The 14,480-nt window shown below is 30.4% G+C and overlaps 1 protein-coding gene across 1 annotated transcript; it reads left to right on the forward strand.

The window, feature by feature from the left end:
• The first annotated feature begins 362 nt into the window (after positions 1-362).
• On the forward strand, positions 363-14,280 carry Syt20 (synaptotagmin 20). The gene is made up of 10 exons (XM_011496231.1): positions 363-450; positions 8,297-8,441; positions 10,052-10,168; positions 10,361-10,440; positions 10,544-10,675; positions 10,812-11,009; positions 11,740-11,892; positions 11,980-12,100; positions 12,919-13,091; positions 13,996-14,280. The coding sequence occupies exons 2-10, from the start codon at positions 8,300-8,302 to the stop codon at positions 14,203-14,205; spliced, it is 1,326 nt and encodes a 441-aa protein (XP_011494533.1). The 5' UTR covers positions 363-450; positions 8,297-8,299; the 3' UTR covers positions 14,206-14,280.
• The last annotated feature ends 200 nt before the right edge of the window (positions 14,281-14,480 follow it).

Raw genomic sequence — 14,480 nt, forward strand, 5'->3', positions numbered from 1 at the left:
GACGGCGACGAAGGCGACGACGACGACGAGGGCGACGACGACGACGAGGGCGACGGCGACGGCGACGACGACGACGATGGCTTCACTACGTTGTCGAGTGAGTAAGCGGACGACGGTAGCTCGAGGCGCAAAGTCGCGCTCGGAACTCCGGGTCGGGAGCTGCGATTGTGCCTCGGTCGGTCGAGGATAGGGTGCTGTCGTTGTCGTCGTCGTTGTTGTTACTGTCGTCGTCGTCGTCGTCGTCGTCGTCGTTGTTGTTGTTACTGTCGTCGTCGTCGTCGTCGTCGTTGTTGTTGTTACTGTCGTCCTCGTCCTCGTCGTCGTTGTTGTTGTTGTTGTTGTTGTTGTTGGTGCTGCGTTGCTGTTGCCGTTGCTGTTGCTGTTGACGACAGGCAGCGCAATCGGAATATGACGCTCGGATTATTTCAGCTGCGCTCATTCCGCTTCAGCGTAGGCCTTAGTTTTCTTATCTTATCGGCGACGGCGACGAAGTAACCCATTCGCGGTCACGCGTCCCTCCCCCTCCCCATAGCCGCCATTCGCATGGTTTTATCTGTCGCCAGGTGCTCCGAGGATCTCCGGAACTCGCGTTCTCGGCTCATTAGTGACGCGATGCTCATTGTGAACGTAACGGGCAGTCGCACAATTAGATGGCAAAAATTGTTATTAGCGCTTCCCGCTCGTTGGCTCGTACATACAGTTTTATAATTGTTTTAAAAACTAATCGTGCGGTATTGATCGCCGATTCGTTAGCTATGAACGCCAGAAAATTCATTATTTATTCCCCTGTGTGCGTAGGTATTGATAGGATAAAGTAGCGGTGCGTGCTTGCATAATGGCATACTCGTCTTATGCATAATTAGCATATTTGCATATTTGTGTGATTGCGCGAAATGTCTTGCGGCTTCGTTACCTCGAATCTTTCTTGCCTGTTACTTTGTGATATGAAGATGAAGAAATGTATATAAACAATGTGAACAATTATATAGTTGCTCAACTCGATTTTGCAATGGAACAAATGACGCGTCGTAGCGTTGAAACTCGGTTAATTTGACGAATCGACGAATTACGCGACTATTACGTTATTACGTCAACTCGACGCTTTATTAAATGTTAATTAAATCCACTCGTTTGGGATTATTTTTCGATAATTGCCGTCTTCGGATCGAATGAAGAAGAATAATATATATATATATATATATATATATATATATATTTATATATTTTTGTTTTGTTTTGTTTATAATTCGATCGATCCGCAGCCACTTTTATCATTATAACTATTTTTCATCGTATTCTCATCGTTAGAGGCGATCGTGAATCGAATCATGAATTTAGTGTAAACCTACGAAAAAATAAAATCGTCGGACTGGCAACAGGTTTTAATTCATTGTATATGTATAGTGCGGCCGTAATTTTAACAATTCAACAGGTAAAGTGCACTCTCACCTTGAATTTTAGTTAGATCATAAACGATCTTTGCCCAACGTCATCCAAGTTATCATAACTTCTTACGACTAGCATATGTTTTATTTTTCAATTAGCGTTCAGCCTAATGTCTGCCTAATATTTTATCGATCTTCGTTATATCGCGATCATCGAGACATTCGACATATTATACTCTTTTATTCATTATCAAGTGTCCACAATCGCTTGCAATACATAACGTACCACCGTGTAACAATTCAGTTTTTATTTCATCGGCATTATGATAGCGCTAATACCGATTCCCATTAATTCTTCGAGCGCAATTGTTCGTGTTGAAAACTTATCGTAAATTCAATTGTCGAAGCTACTCTATTAATTTTTGAAAAAATAATTTTACGCGTTTTATTGCGACTAATATTTCACGATACAACTGAATTTACCGCTCGATCGATAATATCGATATCAGTCCACATCGGTAAAAAAACTTCATTAACGAAATTTCTTTTTAAAGCTGTGTATAACCTACATACGTTTACTTAGACTATGCATAATGTAGAAAAATAATAATAATAATAATAATAATAATAATAATAATAATAATAATAATAATAATAATAATAATAATAATAATAATAATAATAGATACAATTATTTCAATTATGAATTATACTCATCCTTGAACTCGCTTTCTTTTTCCATAATGTTAAATTCGATTATTTCGTTTTAATTAATAAATCATCTGTACAAATTGTAAAACTGAACGGTAAAAATCTTATTCTAATTACAATTATCTTATATCTTTATAAAGTATTATTAATCGTTATATATGCACATACATAAGTGTAAATAAATTGTCTATACAGTATCATTAAAAACTTTATACGAATATGTATTCGAATAACACTATACTAACACATAGAATTAAATTGTAATATTATATATTATTATATAATATTATTAACTATAATCAATCGTCATTGTTTTAATTTTTCCTTACGCCAGAGAATTAATTAAACTGGACTCTTCTTAACATATCAATAATTTTGTAACAAGGTATAACAGTTTTTTAAAAAATTCCAATTGCAAAATAAATGAAAAAATTTCACTTATTGTGAAATTAAAATAATTTTTATAAATAACAAAATGCATAATATTCTGTAATCGATTAATGCATGTGGCAGGCATATATCATAATATTGTAATCGAAACTTTTTGTAATTCATGAATTTTACATTTTCATTAATAATTTTATTAATAGATAAAAATTATTGAACGGATAATGAGAGTTAAACTAAAAATTTATTTTTATTATAGCAACTTTGTAGAATGATTTTGCATTAAATAAGATGTCGACTGACATTAAACAAATTTTAAATATTTCTATATAACTATGAATTCTATATGTCAATATAGAATTATTTATATCAATCAATTCTGAAACGCGTGTAAGAGATATTTAAAAATTATTATAATTTATTGTGAATTGTTAAGAGGAACTTGTGATGATAAAAAAAAAAATATATATATATATATACATTATGACTGTAATGTAACGAAACCATCAAAATTTGATTCTAAAAGTATTTTCAATTTTTTATATTAATCGTTTTGAAATTACATATTCAAATTTAATTTAACTTTTCAAAAAACTTTTCAAAGTTATTGGCTCGAAAGAAATAGCAACGTAATGAATTATCTCCATTTGCTAGATAAAAATATACGATTACATTTAAAGTAAAATATTTATGACCTATTAAACATTCGTATGAGAATTATAAATTTAAAATTATAAATACAATAATCATAGAGATATGTGCATTAAATTTTTTGATATTGTGACAATTAAATCACAAGTATAAGCGAGTGTTTTCACAAATATATTAATAAGAACTTCGGTATTAATTGAAATAAGCTAGATATTTATACTATATTTAACCAGATATAACTAGATTATTTATACTTACACGAGTAATTGTCATACAGAGTCGTTAAGTATGATAAAAAAAAAGAAAAGTCATAAATATCTGATAATGATAATGTTAGCATTTAAAATTCATAGTTGCCTGGAGAAAAGAAAATGTTTAAACTATTATAAAATTATAATTATAGCTTATTGTTCATTCTTTCCATCATACCAAATTATATGCAATTTTTAATCTGCGTTTTCTAATATTATCTATATAAGAAAAATTAATTAACAACATCAATTTTGTTACGATTGTAATTTATATTTCAAATAATGATTATTTATTGCAAAGCCTTGTACATCATTCGTGTCTGTCATACAAGAATATGACAAGTTTTATTTAGTGGTTTTTTTTTTTTTTTTTTTTTTTTTTTTTTTTTTTTTTGTAAAATACCTGTAAGGCTTAAGTTTATTATGTCAAATTATGAATTATATGATACATCGATTTCAACCACGAAGACAATTAAATTACAAATAATATTAAATGACAATTTATTAACTTTTAAATTATCTATGCATATACATGGTACAGCAATTTATGTGCAAGTTCAAGTAAAAAAGAAAGAGGGAAAAGATAGAAAAAAAGACAGCTGTAAGGTGAGTGATGTAGTTTATTGAATGTCAATTGCAATAATACGTGACATCATTTAATCAAAATCCAATGACATTGATGTTTTAAATTGACGGAAAGTCATAATAATTAGCTGAGCATTCAAATTTTTTATGCGAAGTTAACTTGTTTTTTAATCATGATATATTGTATACAATACGAACAGTTGCCATAGTTGTCGAAGGAAGTATAGTAGTTAATTAAATAATTAAGCTATCGAAGGTTATTAAATTATACGAAATCGAAGTATTGTAAAGCGTAATATCTGATGTTGTATTTTCATTAAAATTGCTGACAATATTATGCCAATAGGGAGGCTATACACATACTGTTTTACATTCCAGATACATGTGACATTAATATAATAGCAATAATTCGTTGACAGCACAAAATAAGACTTCAAATATAATTTTACTTTATAATTCCAGTATTCGTCGATGCACGAACGATGGAATTTACGAATAAATTTATTATTTATTTATTAATTTACCTTCGTTTAATACCGTGTACCTATGTAATAAAGCTGAATTCTTTTAAAGACGTATGTGCGCTGTAAATTATTATTTCAAACTACACGCATGTCAATATAAACTTTCGTATTAATGTAACGAAAATATTAACATTCAACAGTCTTACATCTCTTATAAAAATTACAATTTCAAACGGTCAGATTTTACGAATAGAAAATATAATTAATAAAGAAATTGAATGCGATTGATTATAAAACTTAAGTATATCTATTTGATTAACAATGGCGTTCGCGCATAATAATTTATATTTTAGAAAAAAAATAGAATCGGTGGGCCGTAGATATCCGACAATCCAGCAGTCGATCAATATGTGCGGTCTTAAAATAAATTTGCCTTCTTTTAAAACCGATTTGAACAAACAGCAACCGTTCAAAATTTCTACTCAACCATGTCAACCCAATCGTCATTTCCAGACTCGAGTCGTTCATTCCCGACTCAGCGGTAGAACAACCGTGAAAGTAAAATTCAAAATAGTCTTAATCCGTGATCACCCACCATACCGCTGACTCTGAAATCTCATGTATCCCGATCTCAGTCGCGCTCTCTCTCTCTCTCTCTCTCTAAATATTCATTCATAATTAGCTCGCAAATCAATAACGCGGTAGCTTTTACATACGTATAATAATCGACCTTTGACCAAACGGCAACTCGGCGATTGGAAAGCAAATGACCACCTCCACGTTCGTATAAGAAATAAATATCCCACGTCCCCGAGAACAATGTGCTGCGAGACATTAAAAGCCAAGAGGCCTGGCATCGCGCACGTGCTTGTCAAAAGAGAATCGCGCGCCGCACGCGTGGAAAGAGAAAAACTCATTAGCCTTTATTAGGCTCGCATCCCCAACGTGCGAACTCAAATTTCCACATAACTTGTTTTTGTTCATTCCCTCCTCGTGAACGCCGTAAATCGTGCGCAACGTAAAGCAAAACTCGAGTCTAGCGATAATGTGATTGGCGAGCCTCGGCTGAGAGCCAAACGAGGTAAGATAATGTGGATTTTTGCATAGATCGACCGTCGATGGTGGGGGATGGGGACCATCGAGACTCGATGCCCTGCCTACTTTCGCGTCCAGAATTTTCTACAGCGCAGTCGCGGCGAACGATAAGCCAGAGTTTTCGGCGACAAAAGTGCGCGTAGAGCCGCGTAAAACGAAAATGAGCCGGAAGCCGAGCGCGAGTGCGATAAGCCGCTATCGAGGCGCGCGCGCGCGCGCGTGTGTGTGTGTGTGTGTGCATATGTAGGCTGCCGATTATACTGCCACTGAATAAAGACCGAATTTATCATCGGGCTTTTACGAGAAAGTACTTGCCGGCCCGCCTATGCCTGCGTGCGAAAAGCCAAGATTCGTTAGGAACGAAAACGAGTCTCTCAATCGCGCCTTACATTCCGCTCTTAAAATTAATTATCAAGATCGTTATTAAGATCCTCGCGTCGCTCGTGACTATTGCCGCCACAATCGCCTGCCAATAATAATTGACTTTTATTTTTACTTTTGCGCGACCAAAAACTATTTCAATTTATAAATAAATCTCTGCGTACAAACACACGCGCACACGCATATATATATATATATATATATATATATATATATATATATATATATAGCTAATGTCCAATGCTGTATTATATTTTATTTCTATTATGCATTATGGGATATTTTTTACGATTTAGTTAATCGGAGGATGTAAATTGTAATTTCCGTGACGTTATAAAATGGTAACAAATTAAATATATTTCTTAAAATATCATTCTCAATGCAGACATATGTTTCGTAGATAATTTTCTTTATTATTATTATTATTATTATTATTATTATTAACAGATCATTCGTTAAAATTTGTGCAAGGAAAAAAGAAGAATTTACACGTAATCTTAACCGCTTGACTGTGCTTTACTAAAACAAACGTTTATTTACAATTTTAACAATAAAGTAAAATTCCTACAGTTTCATGCGCATTCTCAAATTTTGTAATTATTTTTATACACGCGTCGTTCTTTATTCGATGGATATTAGAAAAATAATACTATTAAAAAACCATTTTTAAAAAATAACATTACGACGACGTGTATTAATTAAAAATAAAAAAGAAAAAACGGAAAGATAAATAATAAAACTTATGAAATTGATACATTTATACTATTATACTTTGTATGATAAAATAAATAGATCGATTTGCATATAAATAAATAATATACATCGGTATTTATTATTTCGAAGAGATAATTTTTATAATTTATTAATAGTACGAATAATCAAATAGCACGAGCATCCGCCGTAAGTAATCTACCATTGCTCTGACGAATTGGATTTTTTTTTTCACTCATTTTCTAAAGAATTTACAAATTTATAATTAAAGTTAAACATTAAAAACGTAGCGATTTAAAATCAGATATTAGAGAGTTTTCCGATTTTACGAATTTTTTAATATTGTATTAATTAGTTTGCAAAGCTTATTCGTCTCACGGTTAATACCAAAATAAATATTGCTATTTCTTATTATTTAAGGAATACGTGGTAATTTGAAGGGTAATATGCCTATAATAAAGAGATCCTGTTAACGGTACTCTATTAAATAATAAGTAATATCATCATTTTATAAAATTACGCTTATTCTTAGAATTATTTATTCGTTTTTGAATGACGCTTAATCTAATAATTATTGATTCGCATTATAACCATCAACTTTAAATAAAACTTGAAGACAATGAATTTTGTAAAATATATTAATATTGTATATTAATAATAATCTAAAATTCATGCGATGAGTCGTCACAGCTATTATTATTTTTATACTATAACTATAGAAAATTGTAGTATCGTGTCTTATCAATATAGAACAGTTTTAAACATAAGTATGCTAAATGAAGAAAAGTAAGGTTTTTACTTTTCAATTTTATCAAAATTTAAAGCATTATGTAAAAGGTATTTTTTCTTACTACATGTACAAAACAAATTTACTTAGTAAAAATTCAGTAATAACCTTATGTTATCAGTATACGCATGTGTATGCGCTTGTAAAGAAAACACATTTTTTAAAACAGTTTTTAAACATTTAAAAATATAGTATTAGGAATTTTAATGACAGTACATAAAACATGAGACTTCATAATGATAAACTAAAAGAGAAAAAGAAAAAGAAGAAGCAAAACCATAAACATGCTCGATAAATAAACATTTGTAAAATATCTAAGAATACATAAGAGATTACTTCTGTTCTATACAAGATACATCTGTTTAAATTAACAAAATCATTCGTTATATTTTCATTCATATTTCTAAAAAATAAATGAATATACGTAATGTCCTTATATTTGTATCTTAGACAGTTACATATATATATATATATATATATATATATATATATATATATATATATATAAACAAATTACATTTAATTATTACGCAAATAATTATTGTATATAAATGTTTTACCTACTATTCTCAAACTTATTTTTATTGGCGTATAATTCTTATTATCATAAACTTAGTAAATTATAGAGTTTCCAAATAATATTTAACATTCCCTGACTTTCAAGTACAATTAATATATTGAATAAATAAAGTAGATACGATGAATATTTATTTTTCGATTAGAATATGCCACGTGGTACGTGTAATGCTTTACTTGAAAAATTATTCTACCTTGTTAAATAACATATGCAAACATAAGTCAAAAGCGCCGAATCACAACTATCGGCATATACCATGAAGTAAGTCATATCTCTGCTAATAACACTTATAATTTATTATTTATTTTTAGTGAATGGTGAACGACGATTTTTTAGGCCCTTTGGGCCAAATAATAGTATATTGTACTATTTTCGTTGTAGTTATATCAGTAATCCTAATAATTGCTTGTCTTATCACACCAGGCTGTATCGGATACGAATGTGTTAGACCAAGAAGTAAGTATCAATAAATAATTGTTTATTATCGCGCATTGATTTTATTATAGTTATTGTTTTATTAATACAATTTGAAATAATTATCGAGGTGCTATTTGTATTTGCAAAAATAAGCGTACATTTAATTTCATTAATTGCGCCCAAAATCAAGTCTTGTAATACTAATTCGTTTAATATCATAAGCATTAAACATTAATGCAATTCCTGTTATTGTCATTTAAAGATCCTGACGGATCACGTATATTTGACGATTTTCTTAAATGTACCTACGCTAAAGCTATACTCTAACAAACATTCGATTATTCTAATCTCCAACAAATCTTTATAAATTTTTACATTTAATTAAATGTGGTATTGCAATAGAATATATTTTACAATTAGAATAATGAAGGTGGAAAACAAATTTTATTGTTACATACTTATTTATACTATTCTATGGAATAGAGTATTTGTAGTGAATAGATGCATTGACTTCAAAATTCTTTTCATCTCAATGATTGCAAATTGTAATAGATTGCAAATCTATAGGGAGAAATGATAAATTTCATCGGAAATTCAAGTAGAAGTATCGTTTGATTAATTTAATTTTTATTGACGGGTGTTGGATTTTTAATGCATTAATTGTCTTGTGATTTGCTTGAATGAAAGAAAGAAGAGCTCTTGTGATGTAAATATTTAAAATTATTATAAAACTATTTCAATTGACATAGACAAATGACAAACTAGAATTACAAAACTTGAATTTATCATACCACCAGTAAGGAAATTCATTACACAAACATGAAAAATATTCATAAAAAGGGCATTCGAAACTTCGGATATAATAAATCATTTATAGTTTTTATTTGCCTAGTCTAAAACTTTATATAATTGCGTAACATCTCTCTATGTATGTTAAAATTAGATTATCCGGAGATTGAGATAATTCGGACAAAATTCATAAGAAATGTAATCGTTGTATGTAATGTAGTCGAACCCTGCGCACAATTTCATATGGCATTAAATATTATTTGAGGCCGTTATTTAAATAAAGAAAACAATATTTCTTTGGCTGCTCGATGCCGTTACCAAGAAATATTTCTGTCCCCGTGTTCGTAACCTCTATATACGATTTCATTGCATACGAGAGATCCATTGTCTTAACGTTTACATATTTCACAATGAGCTTTGTGCAATGAGCATCGTAATTTATGTCTTACGCGCATTATTTAAAATTTGAAAAAATTTTCTATTTTCTTGTTCGCGTGAATACTTTCTGACTAGTGCGGATGAAATGGGACAATCGATTTCATTTGAACATATCGGGTAGCGTCGTTTCGATGAGAAAGATCGATTCATTAAATTTCAAAAGTAACTTATCAGTGGGACTTTAACCTTTATAGGCTTACAATAATTTAAATATCGATATCACAAAATTAAATATACAAAAATTGATCGCTGTATATAATATTAAGCTTTATAGATAATATTTCACGTGGGCGTAGAATAGGATGGCATTTAGATAAGTTTAAAGCGAGAAATAAATTGGTTAAATTCAAAAAAATATAATTTCTCTAAATATAATTACTATCGTTCAATGTCTGAGCTGTGCATTAAATCGTATGTTCCAGAAAAGTCAGAACAGTCTGTGTCTGCGAAGCAAAATAATAAACCAAACGATAATCTAAACCTCAATGACATTAGCTACAGGTCTTGGCGACTCGGTAGTTTATATGATACTGAAAATGGTAAATATTACTTATCAGCCATTTCTTCATTTCATAATATGGCCATAAACATTACATATTAATGATCTATTGGGGGGGGGGGTGTTTGTGGAAGAAAAAAAAAAGATATACATCCTCTTTATTCATTTATGCATACAATGAAATACCAAGACAACTTTGATAAATCATTTAGAGATTAATTTTTCATTTAAGGAACGATCTGCGAGAGTCCAGGAGATTCCTTCAACTCTGACAACAGTCAGTTTAGAATAGCCGACTCAACTACAGTAATGGTAGACATTTATTTTATCGTACCTAATAATAATGACAATAATAGTTATAAATAAAAATAATAACAAACACAACAATGAGAATAAATATAAATTCTTTGTCCAGAATCTTGCACCACCACCAAAGCAAAAGAAATCAAACAAAGAAAAAGAATTTCCAACTGAAATAACACTGAGCCTACGGTATTTACCATATTGCGAAGGGCTTACGGCTTCGAAACTCGTCATTGGCATTGAGGTGCATATTTTAATTATTAATATTTTACGTTATTACATGAAGTCCGGCCTAATTAAAATAAGCAATGAAATATATTATAAGTCCTTGAGTGGAATTTTCGAGAATCAAGTAGTTACGGCGCAACTTTGTTTTACAGGCCTTATCGGGTCTTCCACCGAAGCAATACAACTGCACGATGGAGCCTTACGTATCACTCGATGTTTTCAAACAATTTTGGACGCATCGAAAGAAACAAAAGCTATACACTTTCAAAACTAAATGCATTAGGCACACGGCAAATCCGATTTTTCGGGAGTCTTTCGTGATTGCTGGAGCAACGGCAAAAGATATCAGAGTATATTTCATTTTAAGCCTTAGGATTCATTTTCTAGTGAAATTTATAGTTATTTAGCCAGTCTGTTGTAGACCTGCTTATCGTTCTACATACAACTATATACAACTATAAACATACTGACCAATATTTAAAAGAATTATTAATTAATAATGAGAAGGAAATACGCAAATGATTTGATAATGGGTTGTTAAATTTTTCGTTTATTATAACTTGTTTTTTCATCTTCTTTTGTTATTATTATTATTATTATTATTTTTTTTATTTTTTTTTTTTTTTGCTTTTCCTCGTATATCTTCTATGCGACTTACTTTAATAAATACATTTTTAATCGCTCACGGCCGTTAAACTGTGACAAGAAAAAAAAAAGAAGAAATTACTAAATTACAAAATTACAGATAATTGACAATTTAAAAAAAAAAAAAAAAAAAAAAAAAAAAAAAAAAGAACTATATCTACAAAAATTCATTATTTGAATGTTTTTAAGCGGTATTCGAGTTAAAAATACTTCAACGTCTACTATGTCTATACAAATACTTTGTTTCTCGTTCTTTGAACATTATGTGACTATATAAACGAATAGACGTTAATAAATCAAAGCTTAAGAATTTTTTTTCTTTACGTATAATTAATATAATCTTGGGAAGCGATAGATTAGTTATTATAAATTCTAAAAATCTAAAACACTCATTCTCAAAACAACTTGATTTCAAAATTTGATTTATATTCTCAGGATTGGATATTAAATATCGAAGCTTATGATCACGATCGATATGCAAACGACACAAAACTATGCGAATTGCAAGTCCCATTTAAAGATGCTAAGAAACTATTTTTAAATCCAGAAACTCATCTTTTCAATTTACAAATGAAAAAATCCAGAGAGGTTTGTTACATGCTTTACTTTCTTCAATATCTTGACATGTAAAATTTATCGATACTATTTGAGTTATTGTACAACCTGGCGTTATAGGAATTTGGAAATATACTACTCGGCATCAGTTATCTGCCTACTGCGCAGCGCTTAACCATCAAGGTTATGAAATTGCGCAATGTCAAGTTCGTACCGGTAGTACTGAATCTAAATGAATTTAGTAAGTTATACATACGTGTGATATAGGAAAGTGCAATGCTGTCCTTTTAATAAAAGCTTTTAATATTGAAATATTTTGAGCATTCATATATTCATACTCGTGTCGATCAATGCATTAATTCATGTTGACTACTATTGTCGAACACACATGCGCGCGCGCACACACACACACACACTCTCGTATCGTCAGTTATATGAACAATAAGTTATATGTAAATTTCATTTGTAAATGTTAATATTGTCAAATTGTTAGTTGATGATATTTATAATATTAGTTCTCGACGAACTTGGCATATTTATTCTCGCTCATCGGCAGACTCGAAGAAAACTTTTTTTTTTTTATTACAACTTTTATTACCATAATAGTATTGTTATGTATAACACGCGTTCGTTTTTTATTTACACAAAAACTCAAGGCAACAGAGTCTGCTTCAAATGAATAATAATAATTCTTAAATTGAAATATAATTAATTAGTTATATTTATTTTACTATATCACAATGGTCATTGATTTTAATATCGGTTTTATAAATGCTACGACATTGGTAGAAAATCCACTACAATTGATGCCTTAATTTTTTTTTTATTCTTTTTTGCTTTTATGATCCGTTTTATCTACTCTCTCACTCACTCACTCACACACACACACTCTCTCTCTCTCTCTCTCTCTCACTCTGTTAATGCTCTATTAACTTCTCGAAAATGCATCAAGACAGTAAAGTCGTAATCCGGTGCTATGAATGTCTCGATGCTTGCTTTTAATACCATTAATAAACATCTCTGACAATATTAATGTTCCGAACAAATCTAATCCAACAGATCCATACGTAAGAATTTTGTTGTTGAATGGAAAAACTGGGAGAAAAATTAAAAAGAAGAAAACTAAATTCATTCGAGCCAATGCAGAACCTGAATTCAACGAGACACTCACATTTGATTTACCAGTATCACAGATTGACATATTACAGTTTCTTATTATTTTATGCAGTAAGGTAAGAGTTGGTAGTAAGAGCAATTTCTCTTAATGTACAAAGTAATCTTGAGAATAAATATTTTTGTATTCACATGAGTAGTTATATCGAGTAGTTTTTATGAACTATTGTTATTTAATATTATAATATTCATTTTTGTTACTCATTAATAATCAGAATACCGCGAAAAAAACTATGAACGCCTAAGTTGCAATCGAAGCAAATATATATTAAACATTTACTAACATTCTATGTCAAAAAAATGTTTGTCTGTTATTCATTCGAATTTATTATATTTAATATCGCAATAATTGAATATTGGCGATATTTCTTTTTATCCCGTATTTAATCAAACGCAAGTCACAGTTGATTATAACTATGAAATTTTGACAATGTTAATCGTTATATAATATAAATGAAATATCAATAAGATAGATTTCAAAATCATTAGATATCATTATTATCTCGACTGTTGCAGTGCAATGACGAAAATTTCAAAAAATTTTCTTCTTACGCGATGCGTCAATTCAAATTCTCGCCTTTAAACTCCTTAACAGTCTTAATGAGCTTCGATTATATTAAAATTATTCCAGTCGAATTACAGGTTGTCGCATTATTGCTAATCATAAAAATCATTAAACTTAATAGCTAAATAAACTTATTCTTCGAACCGTAATGTATCTATGTATGTATAATTTAAAATTATACATATATGAAACGGCCTAATAATTATCGATATAATAAAACTCAACGATTGCAAACAGAGAGAGAGAGCTACATTAACGAATTAGCATTGCCATAAATAAAAACGCGGTCGATGATTATTGAAATTAATTAAAAGATGAAAGAAAAAATGAATAGAGAAGCTGGGGAGAGAATGAAGGATGACAAATCTTGAATCTACAATGTAATTTATTGTACGCAGGCCTCGCTAGAGGACAACAACGTACCAATGATGAACGAATTACCGAGTGACAGCGAGGATTCGGTCAACTCTTTCCAGAAATCAAAAGACGTCTCTATAGGCAAAATTGCTCTTGGTAAAGGAGTTCGCGGAGCAACCGAGCGACTCCATTGGTTTTCCGTACTGCAAAATCCCAGAAAGCTCGTTACAGTATGGCATACTCTCAAATGATCGACCGTACCTTTCATTCATATGTACGCGCTTTCATGTAAATAAGTAAAATAAATATTTCGAAATGTCCTCTTATCCATAAATTACTTATTTATTTCTGATAAGTTAGGGATTGCAAATTAAGGATGGTATTTAGAGTTACGATATCATGGATTGTTATATCATCACTTGATAGTCAATTTGCGAGTTTCCCTTGCTTATTGTTTATTTCATTGTCATATTAACATATAATTAAATACAAGCACAACCGATTCTATTAATTATTAATTTGTGGA

The sequence above is a fragment of the Ceratosolen solmsi genome, unplaced genomic scaffold (genome assembly GCF_000503995.2).
Source record: "Ceratosolen solmsi marchali unplaced genomic scaffold, CerSol_1.0 scaffold29, whole genome shotgun sequence".
In the NCBI taxonomy this organism is placed as follows: Eukaryota; Metazoa; Arthropoda; class Insecta; order Hymenoptera; family Agaonidae; genus Ceratosolen; species Ceratosolen solmsi.

Coding starts and splice junctions, on each gene's coding strand:
- Syt20 (XM_011496231.1), top strand. CDS start 8,300: ATGGTGAACGACGATTTTTTAGGCCCTTTGGGCCAAATAATAGTATAT. Junction 8,442..10,051: donor CGAATGTGTTAGACCAAGAA/GTAAGTATCAAT, acceptor CGTATGTTCCAG/AAAAGTCAGAACAGTCTGTG. Junction 10,441..10,543: donor CCGACTCAACTACAGTAATG/GTAGACATTTAT, acceptor TTCTTTGTCCAG/AATCTTGCACCACCACCAAA.